At 44.9% G+C, this 14589-nt stretch overlaps 1 protein-coding gene and 2 non-coding genes across 5 annotated transcripts; all 3 read left to right on the top strand.

Annotated features, from left to right (window-relative positions):
* The first annotated feature begins 59 nt into the window (after positions 1-59).
* LOC121320122 (phosphate carrier protein, mitochondrial-like) lies at positions 60-10056 on the top strand. Of its 3 annotated transcripts, none has more exons than XM_041258377.1 (8): positions 60-165; positions 456-617; positions 4710-4834; positions 5318-5497; positions 5908-6089; positions 6615-6787; positions 7551-7661; positions 9660-10056. In XM_041258377.1, the coding sequence occupies exons 2-8, from the start codon at positions 476-478 to the stop codon at positions 9818-9820; spliced, it is 1074 nt and encodes a 357-aa protein (XP_041114311.1). In that variant the 5' UTR covers positions 60-165; positions 456-475; the 3' UTR covers positions 9821-10056. The 3 variants fall into 3 exon arrangements, with proteins under 3 accessions (XP_041114311.1, XP_041114309.1, XP_041114308.1); XM_041258375.1 differs by lacking the exons at positions 60-165; positions 4710-4834 and adding exons at positions 188-268; positions 3727-3851; XM_041258374.1 differs by lacking the exon at positions 60-165 and adding an exon at positions 188-268.
* Positions 6124-6371, top strand: LOC121320311. The gene has a single exon (XR_005950813.1). It is a non-coding gene; the product is annotated as a small nucleolar RNA SNORA53 (small nucleolar RNA).
* On the top strand, positions 7125-7372 carry LOC121320312. Its single transcript, XR_005950814.1, has one exon. It is a non-coding gene; the product is annotated as a small nucleolar RNA SNORA53 (small nucleolar RNA).
* Positions 10057-14589: the final 4533 nt, after the last annotated feature.

Raw genomic sequence — 14589 nt, forward strand, 5'->3', positions numbered from 1 at the left:
TACCAATTCCGCCCATTTAAGTGTTCTGCACTGTGATTGGCGTTGGCAGAAAACTTGCGTCCCCGTGACGTCAGAGAAGTGGCAACTAATCAAGCAGCGACGGCGCCGGGTCTGCTGTGAGCCAGCGGCAGTGAGGGCAAGCGCCATCTTAGAGACGCGGACAAAGTGAGGGCAAATCAATTGACTGATTTCAGAACAATCACGTGAAAGTGCGAAATTGACGAAATGCAGGTTCTTCAGGGACTTCGTGTGGAGCTGTTTCGTAGATGCGTGTATTTATTTGTTCTAGATGAGGCAGCAGGAGAGCCGGTGTTAGTGTTGAGATCTGCAGGGACCAGTTCATTGACACGTTTGTGTTTTCTGTGGCTCTGTGCGCATGTCTTAAACGTTAAGCTTGTTACTTGTAATCGCGTAACTTCTCCGTTGTCTAAAGTACATTTTGTGTCTGCCCGCAGACGACCACCCCCCTCGCAAGATGTATCCCACCACGCTGACTCAGCTGAGCCGGGCGAACCCGTTCAGCGCCCCGCTCTTCCTTCTCCAGCAGGTGGAAGAGGCGAGCCGGACCCCGGCTGCTCCCCCACAGACTCGCCGCCTCGCAGCTGCTGCAGTGGCAGGTAAGCGGCTAGTGTCGGGTCTGGGTTATTTATTTACTGTACTTTCTAAATTACAAATGTGTCATCCAGTAAGTGTGTGTGTAGTTCTATTAAATATTGCGTGTTAATGCTCAGGGTCAATGTTCAAGACTCCATTGCCCTTGAATTTGACTTGGATAGATAACTGTCAAAGTACATGAATGCAGGTATCTTACGGAAAATGCATTCAACTTAATATTGTATAATCATTATTTAGTATTCCTGTTAATATCCAGATATCTCGGCTTCATCCTGTTGCTTTTATACTGGTACGAATACGTAGCATTAGCTGGCAGTGCATCTGACATGGTTTTACCCTCCTGTCATTAATTGCACCGTATTTTACACTGCTGTGGCTGAATTGGGTTGTTGTGTAGATGTTAAAGAAACCCAAAATGTGAATCGCGGATCGAGTCGGCCTCCCGTTTTGCTGCGGTCCGGGAGCCGGTGGTTTTTGTGTTTTCGCGGCCTCGTGGAGGGCGAAGGAGGAGGTGGATCGTGATCCTCTGAAGCAGGGATTGGAACCGGTCAGCTCCGCGTTCAGGGATTGTAAATCGGTGAAGGACGAGGTGGATCGTGATCCTCTGAAGCGGGGATTGGAACCGGTCAGCTCCGCGTTCAGGGATTGTAAATCGGTGAAGGACGAGGTGGATCGTGATCCTCTGAAGCAGGGATTGGAACCGGTCAGCTCCGCGTTCAGGGATTGTAAATCGGTGAAGGACGAGGTGGATCGTGATCCTCTGAAGCGGGGATTGGAACCGGTCAGCTCCGCGTTCAGGGATTGTAAATCGGTGAAGGACGAGGTGGATCGTGATCCTCTGAAGCGGGGATTGGAACCGGTCAGCTCCGCGTTCAGGGATTGTAAATCGGTGAAGGACGAGGTGGATCGTGATCCTCTGAAGCAGGGATTGGAACCGGTCAGCTCCGCGTTCAGGGATTGTAAATCGGTGAAGGACGAGGTGGATCGTGATCCTCTGAAGCAGGGATTGGAACCGGTCAGCTCCGCGTTCAGGGATTGTAAATCGGTGAAGGACGAGGTGGATCGTGATCCTCTGAAGCAGGGATTGGAACCGGTCAGCTCCGCGTTCAGGGATTGTAAATCGGTGAAGGACGAGGTGGATCGTGATCCTCTGAAGCGGGGATTGGAACCGGTCAGCTCCGCGTTCAGGGATTGTAAATCGGTGAAGGACGAGGTGGATCGTGATCCTCTGAAGCAGGGATTGGAACCGGTCAGCTCCGCGTTCAGGGATTGTAAATCGGTGAAGGACGAGGTGGATCGTGATCCTCTGAAGCGGGGATTGGAACCGGTCAGCTCCGCGTTCAGGGATTGTAAATCGGTGAAGGACGAGGTGGATCGTGATCCTCTGAAGCGGGGATTGGAACCGGTCAGCTCCGCGTTCAGGGATTGTAAATCGGTGAAGGACGAGGTGGATCGTGATCCTCTGAAGCGGGGATTGGAACCGGTCAGCTCCGCGTTCAGGGATTGTAAATCGGTGAAGGACGAGGTGGATCGTGATCCTCTGAAGCGGGGATTGGAACCGGTCAGCTCCGCGTTCAGGGATTGTAAATCGGTGAAGGACGAGGTGGATCGTGATCCTCTGAAGCGGGGATTGGAACCGGTCAGCTCCGCGTTCAGGGATTGTAAATCGGTGAAGGACGAGGTGGATCGTGATCCTCTGAAGCGGGGATTGGAACCGGTCAGCTCCGCGTTCAGGGATTGTAAATCGGTGAAGGACGAGGTGGATCGTGATCCTCTGAAGCAGGGATTGGAACCGGTCAGCTCCGCGTTCAGGGATTGTAAATCGGTGAAGGACGAGGTGGATCGTGATCCTCTGAAGCAGGGATTGGAACCGGTCAGCTCCGCGTTCAGGGATTGTAAATCGGTGAAGGACGAGGTGGATCGTGATCCTCTGAAGCAGGGATTGGAACCGGTCAGCTCCGCGTTCAGGGATTGTAAATCGGTGAAGGACGAGGTGGATCGTGATCCTCTGAAGCAGGGATTGGAACCGGTCAGCTCCGCGTTCAGGGATTGTAAATCGGTGAAGGACGAGGTGGATCGTGATCCTCTGAAGCAGGGATTGGAACCGGTCAGCTCCGCGTTCAGGGATTGTAAATCGGTGAAGGACGAGGTGGATCGTGATCCTCTGAAGCGGGGATTGGAACCGGTCAGCTCCGCGTTCAGGGATTGTAAATCGGTGAAGGACGAGGTGGATCGTGATCCTCTGAAGCAGGGATTGGAACCGGTCAGCTCCGCGTTCAGGGATTGTAAATCGGTGAAGGACGAGGTGGATCGTGATCCTCTGAAGCAGGGATTGGAACCGGTCAGCTCCGCGTTCAGGGATTGTAAATCGGTGAAGGACGAGTCCTTGGGTTTAAACCGCCTCTATCCGGTGACCCCTAAACCATGTTAAAGGTCCCAACAAACCTGCCGGAGTTGTGGACTTCATCCTGCGTTTTGTTGGTAGTGTTTGTTTTTTGTTTGTTTTTTACTTAAGTTTCAATGCAACAAATGACAACGTGAAAATAAATGCTTTAAAAAACGTTACAGACTCTGTGTTCCTTGTTAGGAATGTGAATGTGAAAATCTGGCCTGTTCCTGTATCATTTTACCTGCATTGAGCACTTTAGTTTAACAGGGAATTGCTGGACGGGTGGGTTATTAAATTGATCTGTACATTATTTAAACTTGGTGTCGTTTTAGCCTTGTTAACTCGAAATGGGGCGTTTGGAATAAACCACAATATTGCACAATTCTTGCTGGTGTACCAGCTGTATGTTTGATACCTTCGTTGCCAGCAGTCATGCCATTAGCAATTTATTAAGGCATGCCAGTAAGGTGATCTCAAACTACCCCCCCCCCCCCCTTTTTTTTTTTTCTTCTAAAACCTAAGCTTCCTAGTTTTGTTAATTTTATAAGTTGGTAAACCTGTGCATTCGATTACTGGCAAGACCGAGAAATACAAACTTTCTTTGATTTTCAGTAAGTTTATTCCTGTAAATGTTAACTTTTTTATTTTAATTAAATGGTACAACATACAGTTCCCACACTTGTTAAATGTAAATGGTCAGTTTCTTTCCTGTTTTTCCACAGAGGGAGACAGCTGTGCATTTGGTTCAAATAAGTATTATGCCCTTTGTGGCCTGGGTGGCATTCTTAGCTGTGGCACAACACACACAGCTGTTGTGCCCCTTGACCTGGTTAAATGCAGACTTCAGGTTTGTTTCAGTGCATGTGTGTGTGTGTGAACCAGTCTTGCAACAAAACCCGACATAATCCAGGTTTTATATAAATACTAAGAGTGGATATACTTGTCATCATTGGGGCTGTTCACAACATGCTCTGGTGAGATTGATACTCAAAGCGAGGTGCAGAAAAGCTCCTTTTAGAACTTCTCCCTAACAGGAATATTTCAGTGACGTTGTGGGGTGAGTCCCAGGCAAAACTGGCACTGTAACCTTGGGGGGTTACCTACCAACTTTAACACTTGCCCAGAAAATACGTGGCTCATGTAAGCTGTTAAGGAGTGTAAGAATAAAATGCTTTATTTTTTTTTAGTTTAAGTAAACCTTTTTAATCAAGCATGTCCACTTTTTTGAAAACTCTTAACAGCATGTTGTGCTGTGAGCCGTTCCACACAAGGAGCTGCTTTCAGAAGTATGAAGGGCGCCTCCATGGTCCTGCATACACGTGTATAACAGAGTGGAGGCTGTGTGTCTTTACCACTGCAGGGCTGAGCTCGTCTGCATTCGTGGTGTACAGAGCTTGGAACCTCGTCTCGCCAACGGGACCGAATCTGTAAGGGCAGAGTTGCACAGCGCTGCCTGGTACTCGGACAGGACTTCATGTATTTGAAATGGGTTCCTGATCATTTCCACAGTGGGATATTCATGTATTTTTTTGTACATGCTACCATTGGAATTAATTAATCCATAATGTTCAACATTCAACACATGTACACTTTTCTATTGTCCATGTAGATTGTAGCGTTGGTGCCCTCCATCAGTATCTAAAACAGCATGTTTAATAGTTTTTTTTTAATATAACAGCATGGTGTGTGCTTTGTGTTGCTTTAGATGGAGTAAGCTGTGAATTTGGCTCTTCAAAATACTATGCACTGTGTGGTTTTGGTGGTATCCTGAGTTGTGGAATCACGCACACGGCTGTTGTGCCCCTGGATTTGGTGAAATGCCGCCTCCAGGTTTGTATTTGGAATTGTTATGCTGCATTGAAAAGCTGCTTGCAGTAGGCCTCTACTGACACTTTTAAAATCACTGTTTGCAGCCCATGAGCATGTGAGATGTATTTAACTGTTTCCATGCCAACAAGCAGGGGTGACAGCCTTAGCTTGCAAACACAACTGAAATGTTTATAGTTGAACTCTGATGTTGTTTTATGTCTTTTTGAAAGGAAGGATACGGTTTCTTTAATGTTTCAATAGTTTGAAAGTATTTACATTCCACAAATAATGCATTTTATTATTCTGTTATACAAGAACCAGTTGGAAAGTTTTAAACTACTCTAACTACATGTTGTGACTAATTTGCTGTGTAAAAAAGCATCAAAGCATCAAGTGTATTATGCAGCATGTTATTTACCTTGTAATGTATGGATGAGTCTTTCTGAAGCTGTGGCTCACTTCATGCTCAATCTATTTTGACATGCCACTGTCCTTGCCATGCAGGTGAGCCCTGATAAGTACAAGAACATCTTCAAAGGCTTCTCCGTCACAATCAAAGAAGATGGCATGCGAGGGCTTGCCCGGGGCTGGGCTCCCACGTTTATTGGATACTCCATGCAGGGGCTCTGCAAGTTTGGGTTTTACGAGGTGTTCAAGAACGTGTATGGAGAATTTCTGGGAGAGGTAGGTAGGCGTTAGATACCGAACTTGGTTCATTGCTGTGTGGTCTGCCTGTTTCCATCTCTACCATGTAAAAATCAAATCCCAAATTCCAATATCAAAATGTACTTGACGGAATATAAGGGGGTGCCTGTCTCTCTGCCTAAAGAGTATATGTTTGTCACACTTGCGTTTCTTGTATCTAGTGAAGCGCTTATCCAATTGTGATAAGACTGTTGCAGCATGGTTCAGTGCTAGATCTTGATATTACAAACAAGGGCTATGTGGTGTCATGTGTCTAGGTCAGTGGTGTAATACTTTCTTCTATACATTTATATACTTATTTGTAAAAGTGTTTATGCTCAAGATGGACTTGTAACATGTTTTTTTAAGAATTTAATTATCAAAATTGCTGTGTTTTCTTTTCACTCTAGGAAAATAGCTACATGTGGAGGACATCCTTATACCTGGCTGCTTCTGCCAGTGCAGAGTTCTTTGCAGATATTGCTCTGGCTCCCATGGAAGCTGCCAAGGTCCGTATTCAGACCCAGCCTGGGTATGCCAACACTCTGAGGCAGGCTGTTCCAAAAATGTATGCAGAGGAAGGTATCTGGGCGTAAGTATTCATTGAACTATATATATTTAATTTGCACACGCTCCCTTAGATCCACCTACGGGATGTGCCTCTGAGTTGAGTTCTGCTCTTCTCCCTGTGAGTCCTGCAGTTCCAGCCAGGAAGCATCCAGCAACTTTCCAGGTTGTACAGTCGGAGGTGCTTGAGTCATTGGCGTGTGAGAGCAACACACCTGCACGCCAGCCATTCACGTTCTGTTGGACAACAGTCTGTCTCACAGCAGGCTGTCTTTCACCAACAGAGCCAGGCTGGTGTGTGGACAGTCTTTTTGTTTTAGTCAATTTTCTGATGCTTCTGAGTGAACAGACAAGATTTAAACATTTAAAATGAAGCTTTTGTCTTGTCATGTAGTGTGCAAAGAGTTAACTAACCAGTGTGTTTCTCAGTAACTGTTGATAGTTTTTAGAAGTGTCCCAAGTGTCATGAATTGTAATGGTCAGCTGTCTGGGGTGGGTGGGCAGTGTGCTTAATGTGGCTGCTCAACCAGTAGGCATTTTTCTCCTGTAGGTTTTACAAGGGTGTTGTCCCACTGTGGATGAGGCAGATCCCATACACCATGATGAAGTTTGCTTGCTTTGAGCGCACAGTTGAAGCCCTGTACAAATATGTGGTACCAAAGCCCCGTAGTGAGTGCAGCAAGCCTGAACAGCTCGTCGTCACATTTGTTGCTGGTTATATCGGTAAGTTTAGCAGCATCCTGTCCTCCAGTGTGCTGTGCCAGCGTTTCAGTGTTCATTCAAGGATGTGTGTGGAGGGGAAGGTTGTATGAGAGACTTCAAAGAATAGAAAAATCATACACTGCTGTACATGTTATACATGTCCAGGGAGCAGTGAAGTGAAATGTTAGACCTTAACTGTAATTCTGAGATGAAGAATCTTATGTAAAGTTTAAGAAACTGACAGTTTAGGATGTAGCCAAGTGGCTTGGTATGTTTTTGAATTGATGTTGAGGTGGGGGTCAGGGCTCTGTTCTACCAACCCCTTCAGTTAGCTAAGATTCGGTTCAGTAGTAGTTTGCACACGCTCCCTTAGATCCACCTACGGGATGTGCCTCTGAGTTGAGTTCTGCTCTTCTCCCTGTGAGTCCTGCAGTTCCAGCCAGGAAGCATCCAGCAACTTTCCAGGTTGTACAGTCGGAGGTGCTTGAGTCATTGGCGTGTGAGAGCAACACACCTGCACGCCAGCCATTCACGTTCTGTTGGACAACAGTCTGTCTCACAGCAGGCTGTCTTTCACCAACAGAGCCAGGCTGGTGTGTGGACAGTCTTTATTTTTCTATAGTTTATCCTAATGTTTGTGATCCTTCTGAATGAACACGGAAGCCATGAAGATGAACTCTGCCTTGATTAATGTGTCTCCCATAGTCTCCTGAAAGTGAAGGGTATGAAGAATAGCACCCTAATGTCTACACTCTGCCGATACTGATTGTGTGTTTTCTTGTAGCTGGTGTGTTCTGCGCTATCGTGTCTCACCCTGCCGACTCTGTTGTGTCTGTGCTGAATAAGGAGAAGGGTAGCACTGCCCTCCAGGTGCTGCAGAGACTTGGACCCAAAGGTAAGCGACCCCCTCCAGAATTGCAAACCTGTTGCACATCAAAATAACTGGAATGCAGTGTAATATGTGAGGTCTCATAAGGAGTACATGGTTGACCTTAGCGAAGGTCAAATTAAATAACTCAGTATATAGAACATTGCTAAAAAAAAAAGTATAGAAATGACTTTTTTTTCTTTAAAACCCACTGCATAGCTAAAACTTTAAAGAAATACAGTACTGATTTTGTGCATTTCTGCACATTTTTCACATGAATTTGGTCAGATCTTTTTGTGGGTTGTAGTAGTAGTATAGAGGGAGTTTGAGAGAAAAAATGACAGTTACGTGCTGCTTTCATTTGTTTGGTGTGCAAGGTAACCAAAACTGCAATGTTCAGGTGTGAAAAAGCTATTGCCCCCGTAGTTAACTCAACCAAATTAAAGGGGTAATTAGGGTCAGCTGTTTGAATACTTTGGTTGACAATCAAGCCTGATTTGGGCCAGCCCTGCCCAATATAAATCTGACTAACTTTGGCCCTACCATCATAGCGAAGTTGTCAGCACACAGGTTCTAGAGTAGGGGTGCGCAATCCTGGTGCTGGAGGGCTGGTGTCCCTCCTGGTTTTTGCTCCAACTGTCCCCTAAATTGCTTGATTGGTCCAATTAAGTAATTTAGGGGACATTTGGAGCAAAAGCCAGGAGGACACAGTCACACCAGGACCAGGATTGGGCACCCCTGTTCAAGAGGCAAATCATGCCACGATCAAAAGAAATTCCTGAAGACTTTTGGAAAAAACTTGTTGATGCCTATCAACCTGGAAAAGGTTACAAAGCCATTTCTTAGGCTCTGGAGCTCCACCAAACCACAGTCAGAGCCATATTGTCCAAATGGAGAAAGTTTGGGACAGTAGTGAATCTTCCCAGGAGTGGCCGTCCTGCCAAAATCTCTCCAAGAGCAAGGCGTAAAATTGTCCATCAAGTCACAATGAACCCTAGAACAACATCCAGGGATCTGCAGGCCTCTCTCGTCTCTAAGGTCAGTGTTCATGAATCCAACATCAGAAAGATGCTGGGCAAAAATGGGATTCGTGGCAGAGTAACAAGGCACTGCACTGCTCACTAAGAACATGAATGCTAGTCTCAAGATTGTCAAAAAGCACCTGGATGATCCTCAAGAGTTCTGGAACAATGTTCTATGGCCAGATGAGTCAAGTGGAACTTTTTGGCCAGCATGGGCCCTGTTATTTCTTGCGAAAACCAAACACTGCATTCCACAGTAAGAACCTCATACCAACGATCAAGCATGGTGGTGGTAGTGTCGTGATTTGGGGATGCTTTGCTGCATCAGGACCTGGACGACTAACCTTCATTGAAGGAACCATGAATTCTGCTCTGTATCAATTCTACAGGAGAATGTCAGGCCATCCATCTGTGAGCTGAAGCTGAAGCGCAGCTGGGTCATCTAGCAAGACAATGATCCGAAACACACAAGCAAGTCTACATCAGAATGGTTGAATAACAAGAAATTTAAAGTTTTGGAATGGCCTAGTCAAAGTCCAGACCTAAACCCCATTGAGATGTTGTGGCAGGACCTGAAACGAGCAGCTTATGCTCAAAAACCCACAAATGTCACAGAGTTCTGCATGAAGGAGTGGGCCAAAATTCCTCCACGGCGCTGTGAGAGACTGATCAATAACTACAGGAAGAGTTTGGTTGCAGTTGTTGCTGCTAAAGGTGGCGTAACCAGTTACTGAGTGTAAGGGGGCGTTTACTTTTTCACACAGGCATTCGGTGTTGTATAACTTTCTTTACTAAATAAATCAAATTTTGTGTTTGTTCACTCGGGGTTCCTTATCTAATATTAGATTTTGGTTGAAGATCTGATAACATTCAGTGTCAAAAATATGCAAAAATGCAGAAAATCTGTCGGGGCAAATACTTTTTCACGGTGCTGTGTGTTTTTTGGAAGTTTGTTGAACAAGTCTTATTCTTCAGTAATGTACTCCTCTACCTGTGTTCCCAGGGGTCTGGAAGGGTCTCGTTGCCCGTATCATCATGATCGGTACCCTAACTGCTCTTCAGTGGTTCATCTACGACTCTGTCAAGGTCTACTTCAGGCTGCCCCGCCCCCCTCCCCCTGAGATGCCAGAGTCCCTGAAGAAGAAGCTGGGTCTGATCGAGTAACTCCACCACAAGGACTCTCCGCTCTGCTCCAGGAGAGGAGCCAGGAGGAGGAGATGATCAGATTTTATATATTTAAAAAAGAAACTCCCCAATCCATCACTCTGCTGCTCTGATGTGTTGTAAATGTGGATACTCTCCTTGCCTATAAATTAGGGGGAGACCCAGAAATGTGCTGTCGGTTTTATCAACACCTGTCTTTTTAGTTATGTGAAAATAAACCTCTGTAAACAACTGTACAGCTTGCTATGATCTCATTTTAATATTGCTCTGAACAGCACCTGCTGAACGATGTGTTTTTATCGCGTATATCTGCTGCTTGCAAACATTATGAAACTTTAGAGGAAGCTAACCAAAGCACAAAGATCAGCTCTGTGTTCGTTTAACTGCTTTGAGTAGTTCTTGGTTAAAGTAAATTAGAAAGGACTACAGTCCCTAATCCTGCATTTATGGATCATGTTCTTTTAGCCATCTAGACCCACACTATGGAATTCCCTACCTAGGGACATTTAGCAGTATCCACTCTCTTCCCCTTAAAACGCAAACATTTTTGTTTGATCAGTTTTTTTGTTAAAATTCTTATTTGTGTGTGTGTGTATATATAGCGCTAGCGCTCCGGAAAAAATTTGTTTTATTCTATAAACCACTGACAACATTTCTCCCAAATTCCAAATAAAAATGTTGTCATTTAGAGCATTTATTTGCAGAAAATGACAACTGGTCAAAATAACAAAAAAGATGCAGTGTTGTCAGACCTCGAGTAATGCACAGAAAATAAGTTCAGATTCATTTTTAAACAACACAATACTAATGTTTTAACTTACGAAGAGTTCAGAAATCAATATTTGGTGGAATAACCCTGATTTTCAATCACAGCTTTCATGCGTCTTGGCATGCTCTCCACCAGTCTTTCACATTGATGTTGGATGACTTTATGCCACTCCTGGCGCAAAAATTCAAGCAGCTCGGCTTTGTTTGATGGCTTGTGACCATCCATCTTCCTCTTGATCACATTCCAGAGGTTTTCAATGGGGTTCGGGACTGGAGATTGGGCTGGCCATGACAGGGTCTTGATCTGGTGGTCCTCCATCCACACCTTGATTGACCTGGCTGTGTGGCATGGAGCATTGTCCTGCTGGAAAAACCAATCCTCAGAGTTGGGGAACATTGTCAGAGCAGAAGGAAGCAAGTTTTCTTCCAGGACAACCTTGTACTTGGCTTGATTCATGCATCCTTCACAAAGGCAAATCTGCTCAATTCCAGCCTTGCTGAAGCACCCCCAGATTATCACCGATCCTCCACCACATTTCACAGTGGGTGCGAGACACTGTGGCTTTTAGCCCTCTCCAGGTCTCCGTCTAACCAATAGACGACCAGGTGTTGGGCAAAGCTGAAAATTGGACTCATCAGAGAAGATGACCTTACTCCAGTCCTCTACGGTCCAATCCTTATGGTCTTTTGCAAACCTCAGCCTGGCTCTTCTTTGCTTCTGATTGATGAAGGGCTTTTTTCTAGCTTTGCACGACTTCAGCCCTGCCCCTAGGAGCCTGTTTCGAACCGTCCTCACCGTGCACTTCACCCCAGCTGCCATTTGCCATTCTTTTTGTAGCCCACTTGATGTCATCCTATGGTTGCTGAGTGACATTCGAATGAGTTGGCGGTCATCCCGGTCAGTGGAGAGTCATTTTCGCCCTCTGCCGGTCTGTAGCTTTGTTGTCCCCAGTGTGTGCTGCTTGACCTTGTTCTTATGAACCGCTGTCTTTGAAATTTTAAGGATGGAAGCAACCCAACGCTCACTGTATCCCTCTGCCAGTAAAGCCAGAACTGAACCCTTCTTTTACTCACTCAAAACTTTCCTTTTCAACTCTTTGGGCATGGTCAATAGTTATTTTTTGATTCCAATTACTTTTGAGGTACTACTAGCACTGTTTTGCCATCCAGCTGGTCCTATTGCAAGAGGATAGTGATGACCACAGGAGTGGTTTTTATACTTTTCCTCATTAAATAAGATTTGGTTCAGGTGATCCCCTAATCAGTACCTCATTCAGTAGAATGAGGTGTGCCTGTGTTGGAATTCAACAGACACTGGAATGGAATGGCTGCCACACATGTAGAGATGCTGATTTAAGAATCCAGAGCTGTGTGTATGTGTATGTATATGTGTGTGTATATATGAGATATATATATATATATATATATATATATATATACAAACTCTCGGTGTATATGGGGTGCTATATTAAATGTACAATTGATTAGATAATCCTGGAATTCAGGAATTGGCTGTGGCAGAATGCTGGTGTTTTGGGATGAACACATTATCTGTGTTAAATTAGAGGTATAGCAGAGCAGGTGTAAATTGGGGATACTTTTTGATGTTCCAATGTTATAGTAGAAAAAAAGCACAGACATTTTCATTAGAAACATGTTGCTTGCATGACCTGAGTGCATGAAGTAATCACCTTTCACATACTTGCATTGAAGGGCCACCATCTGGACGAGGCAGCAGACCCCCAGAATAGGTGAGCAGCTGTAAGGGTGGAATGAATCCAATGCAAAGGGGGCAGAGCTCTGTGCCACTGTTTAAGCTTTTTATTCCAATCTGTTGAAGCAGCAGCGAGTGGTTTTGTATTGATATAACTGAAGAGGAGAGAAAGCTGGTTATTCTTGAGTCTTCCTGGTTACCAGTTCTGAGATCTGTAAACAAATTCACATCTCCACTCATACAAGGAGTTTTCAGGTAACTCAGTCACTCTGGGATTTCACTTTCTGCTGGTTTGAGGTTGGATATACTTTTAATACTCTCATGAATATCATATAAACTTGGTACAGGTAGGGCATCGGAGCAAATGATCCTTGCATGCCTTGCTCTACTGGGATTTACTGTCGGGTGGGTATGGGTTACTTCTCACAGAATATAGTGCAGTGTGAGAGCTGGAGAATTAGATTTGTTTTTCTTAAACATTTGGGGAATCCCTTTGTGTTCTACTGTAAGAGTTTTCTCAGATGAACACTTAATGAAATGTACAGTGCCTATAGAAAGTCTACGCACCCTTGAACATTTCACATTTTGTGTCAGTGCCTCAGTGTTTCATCATTTAAATGAGGATTTTTTTCCACTTATCTATACTCTTACCCCACACTGTTAAGGGGAATAAAGTTTTATATTAAACATACAAAGCTGAAAGATCATAATTTGATAAGTCTCCACCCCCCTGAGTTAATACTTGGTGGAAGCACCTTTGGCAGCAATTACAGCTGTGAGTCTGTTGGGATAGGTCTCTACCAACTTTGCACAATCTTCAAGTCATGCCACAAGTTTTCGATTGGATTTAGGTTGGGGCTCTGACTGGGCCACTCAAGGACATTTACCTTTTTGTTCCTTAGCCACTCCAGTGTAGCTCTGGCTGTGTGCTTTGGGTCGTTGTCATGCTGAAAGGTGAACTTCCATCCCAGTTTCAGCTTTCTTGCAGAGGGCAGCAGATTTTCCTCAAGGACTTTTCTGTACTTTGCTCCATTCATTTTCCCTTCTATCCTGACAAGTGACCCAGTCCCTGCGGATGAGAAACATCCCCATAACATAATGCTGCCACCACCATACTTCACAGTATAGATGGTGTTCTTTGGGCGATGTGCTGTGTTGGGTTTGTGCCAAACATAATGCTTTGCATTTAGTCCAAAAAGTTCCATTTTAGTTTCGTCAGACCACAAAACTTTTTGCCACATGGCTATTGAATCTCCTGAGTGTTTTTTTTGCAAACAGGATTCAAGGTGGGCTTTTTTTAAGTAATGGCTTCTTTCTTGCCAGCCTACCATGCAGGCCAGGGATTTGTGGAGTGCTTGGGATATTGTTGTCATATGCACACTTTGACAAGTCTTGGCCATAAAAGCCTATAGCTCTTGCAAAGTTGCCATTGGCCTCTTGGTAGCCTCTCTGATCAGTCGCCTTGCTCGGTCATCCAGTTTGGAGGGACAGCCTGATCTAGGCAGGATCTTGGTGATGCCATACACCTTTCACTTCTTAATAATCATCTTGACCGTGCTCTAAGGGATCTTCAAGGCCTTTGATATTTTTTATACCCATCCCCTGATCTGTGCCTTTCAACAACTTTGTCCCGGAGTTCTTTTGAAAGTGCCTTGATGCTCATGGTTGAGCCTTTGCTTTGAAATACACTACCCAGAAGAGGGAACCTACAGGAACTGCTGAATTTATCCTGAAATTATTTGAATCACTACAATTTAATACAGGTGGCGGCCACTTAACTGTGTGTGTGATTTTGAAGGCGATTGGTTACTCCTGCACTAATTTAGGATTGCTATTACACTTCTCCAACCAAGCTATTTCAGTTTTTATTTTTAATTAATTTTCTACAAATTTTCTTTAAAGATTGTGGCGGGTTTCTGAAAAATATATAGCATTATATCTCCCTGCGTGTTGCTACAACTGTTTAAATAACGTACATGTAATTTCTCTTGTGTTAGGCTTGGCTCTGCTCTCTCTATGTGTTTGAGGAGGCTGTGTGCTGCTGAGCTCTGCTCTCTCTCTCCTGTGTGTGTTTGAGGAGGCTGTGTGCTGCTGAGCTCTGCTCTCTCTCCTGTGTGTGTTTGAGGAGGCTGTGTGCTGCTGAGCTCTGCTCTCTCTCCTGTGTGTGTTTGAGGAGGCTGTGTGCTGCTGAGCTCTGCTCTCTCTCCTGTGTGTGTTTGAGGAGGCTGTGTGCTGCTGAGCTCTGCTCTCTCTCCTGTGTGTGTTTGAGGAGGCTGTGTGCTGCTGA

Source organism: Polyodon spathula, chromosome 8 (genome assembly GCF_017654505.1).
Source record: "Polyodon spathula isolate WHYD16114869_AA chromosome 8, ASM1765450v1, whole genome shotgun sequence".
In the NCBI taxonomy this organism is placed as follows: domain Eukaryota; kingdom Metazoa; phylum Chordata; class Actinopteri; order Acipenseriformes; family Polyodontidae; genus Polyodon; species Polyodon spathula.

What these genes read in the sequence shown, in the direction of transcription:
- LOC121320122 (XM_041258375.1), top strand. Translation starts at nt 226, where the DNA reads ATGCAGGTTCTTCAGGGACTTCGTGTGGAGCTGTTTCGTAGAT. An exon ending in CGCAGCTGCTGCAGTGGCAG is followed by an intron (nt 618 to 3,726) that starts GTAAGCGGCTAG and finishes GTTTTTCCACAG; the next exon opens with AGGGAGACAGCTGTGCATTT. An exon ending in ATGGAGAATTTCTGGGAGAG is followed by an intron (nt 5,498 to 5,907) that starts GTAGGTAGGCGT and finishes TTTTCACTCTAG; the next exon opens with GAAAATAGCTACATGTGGAG.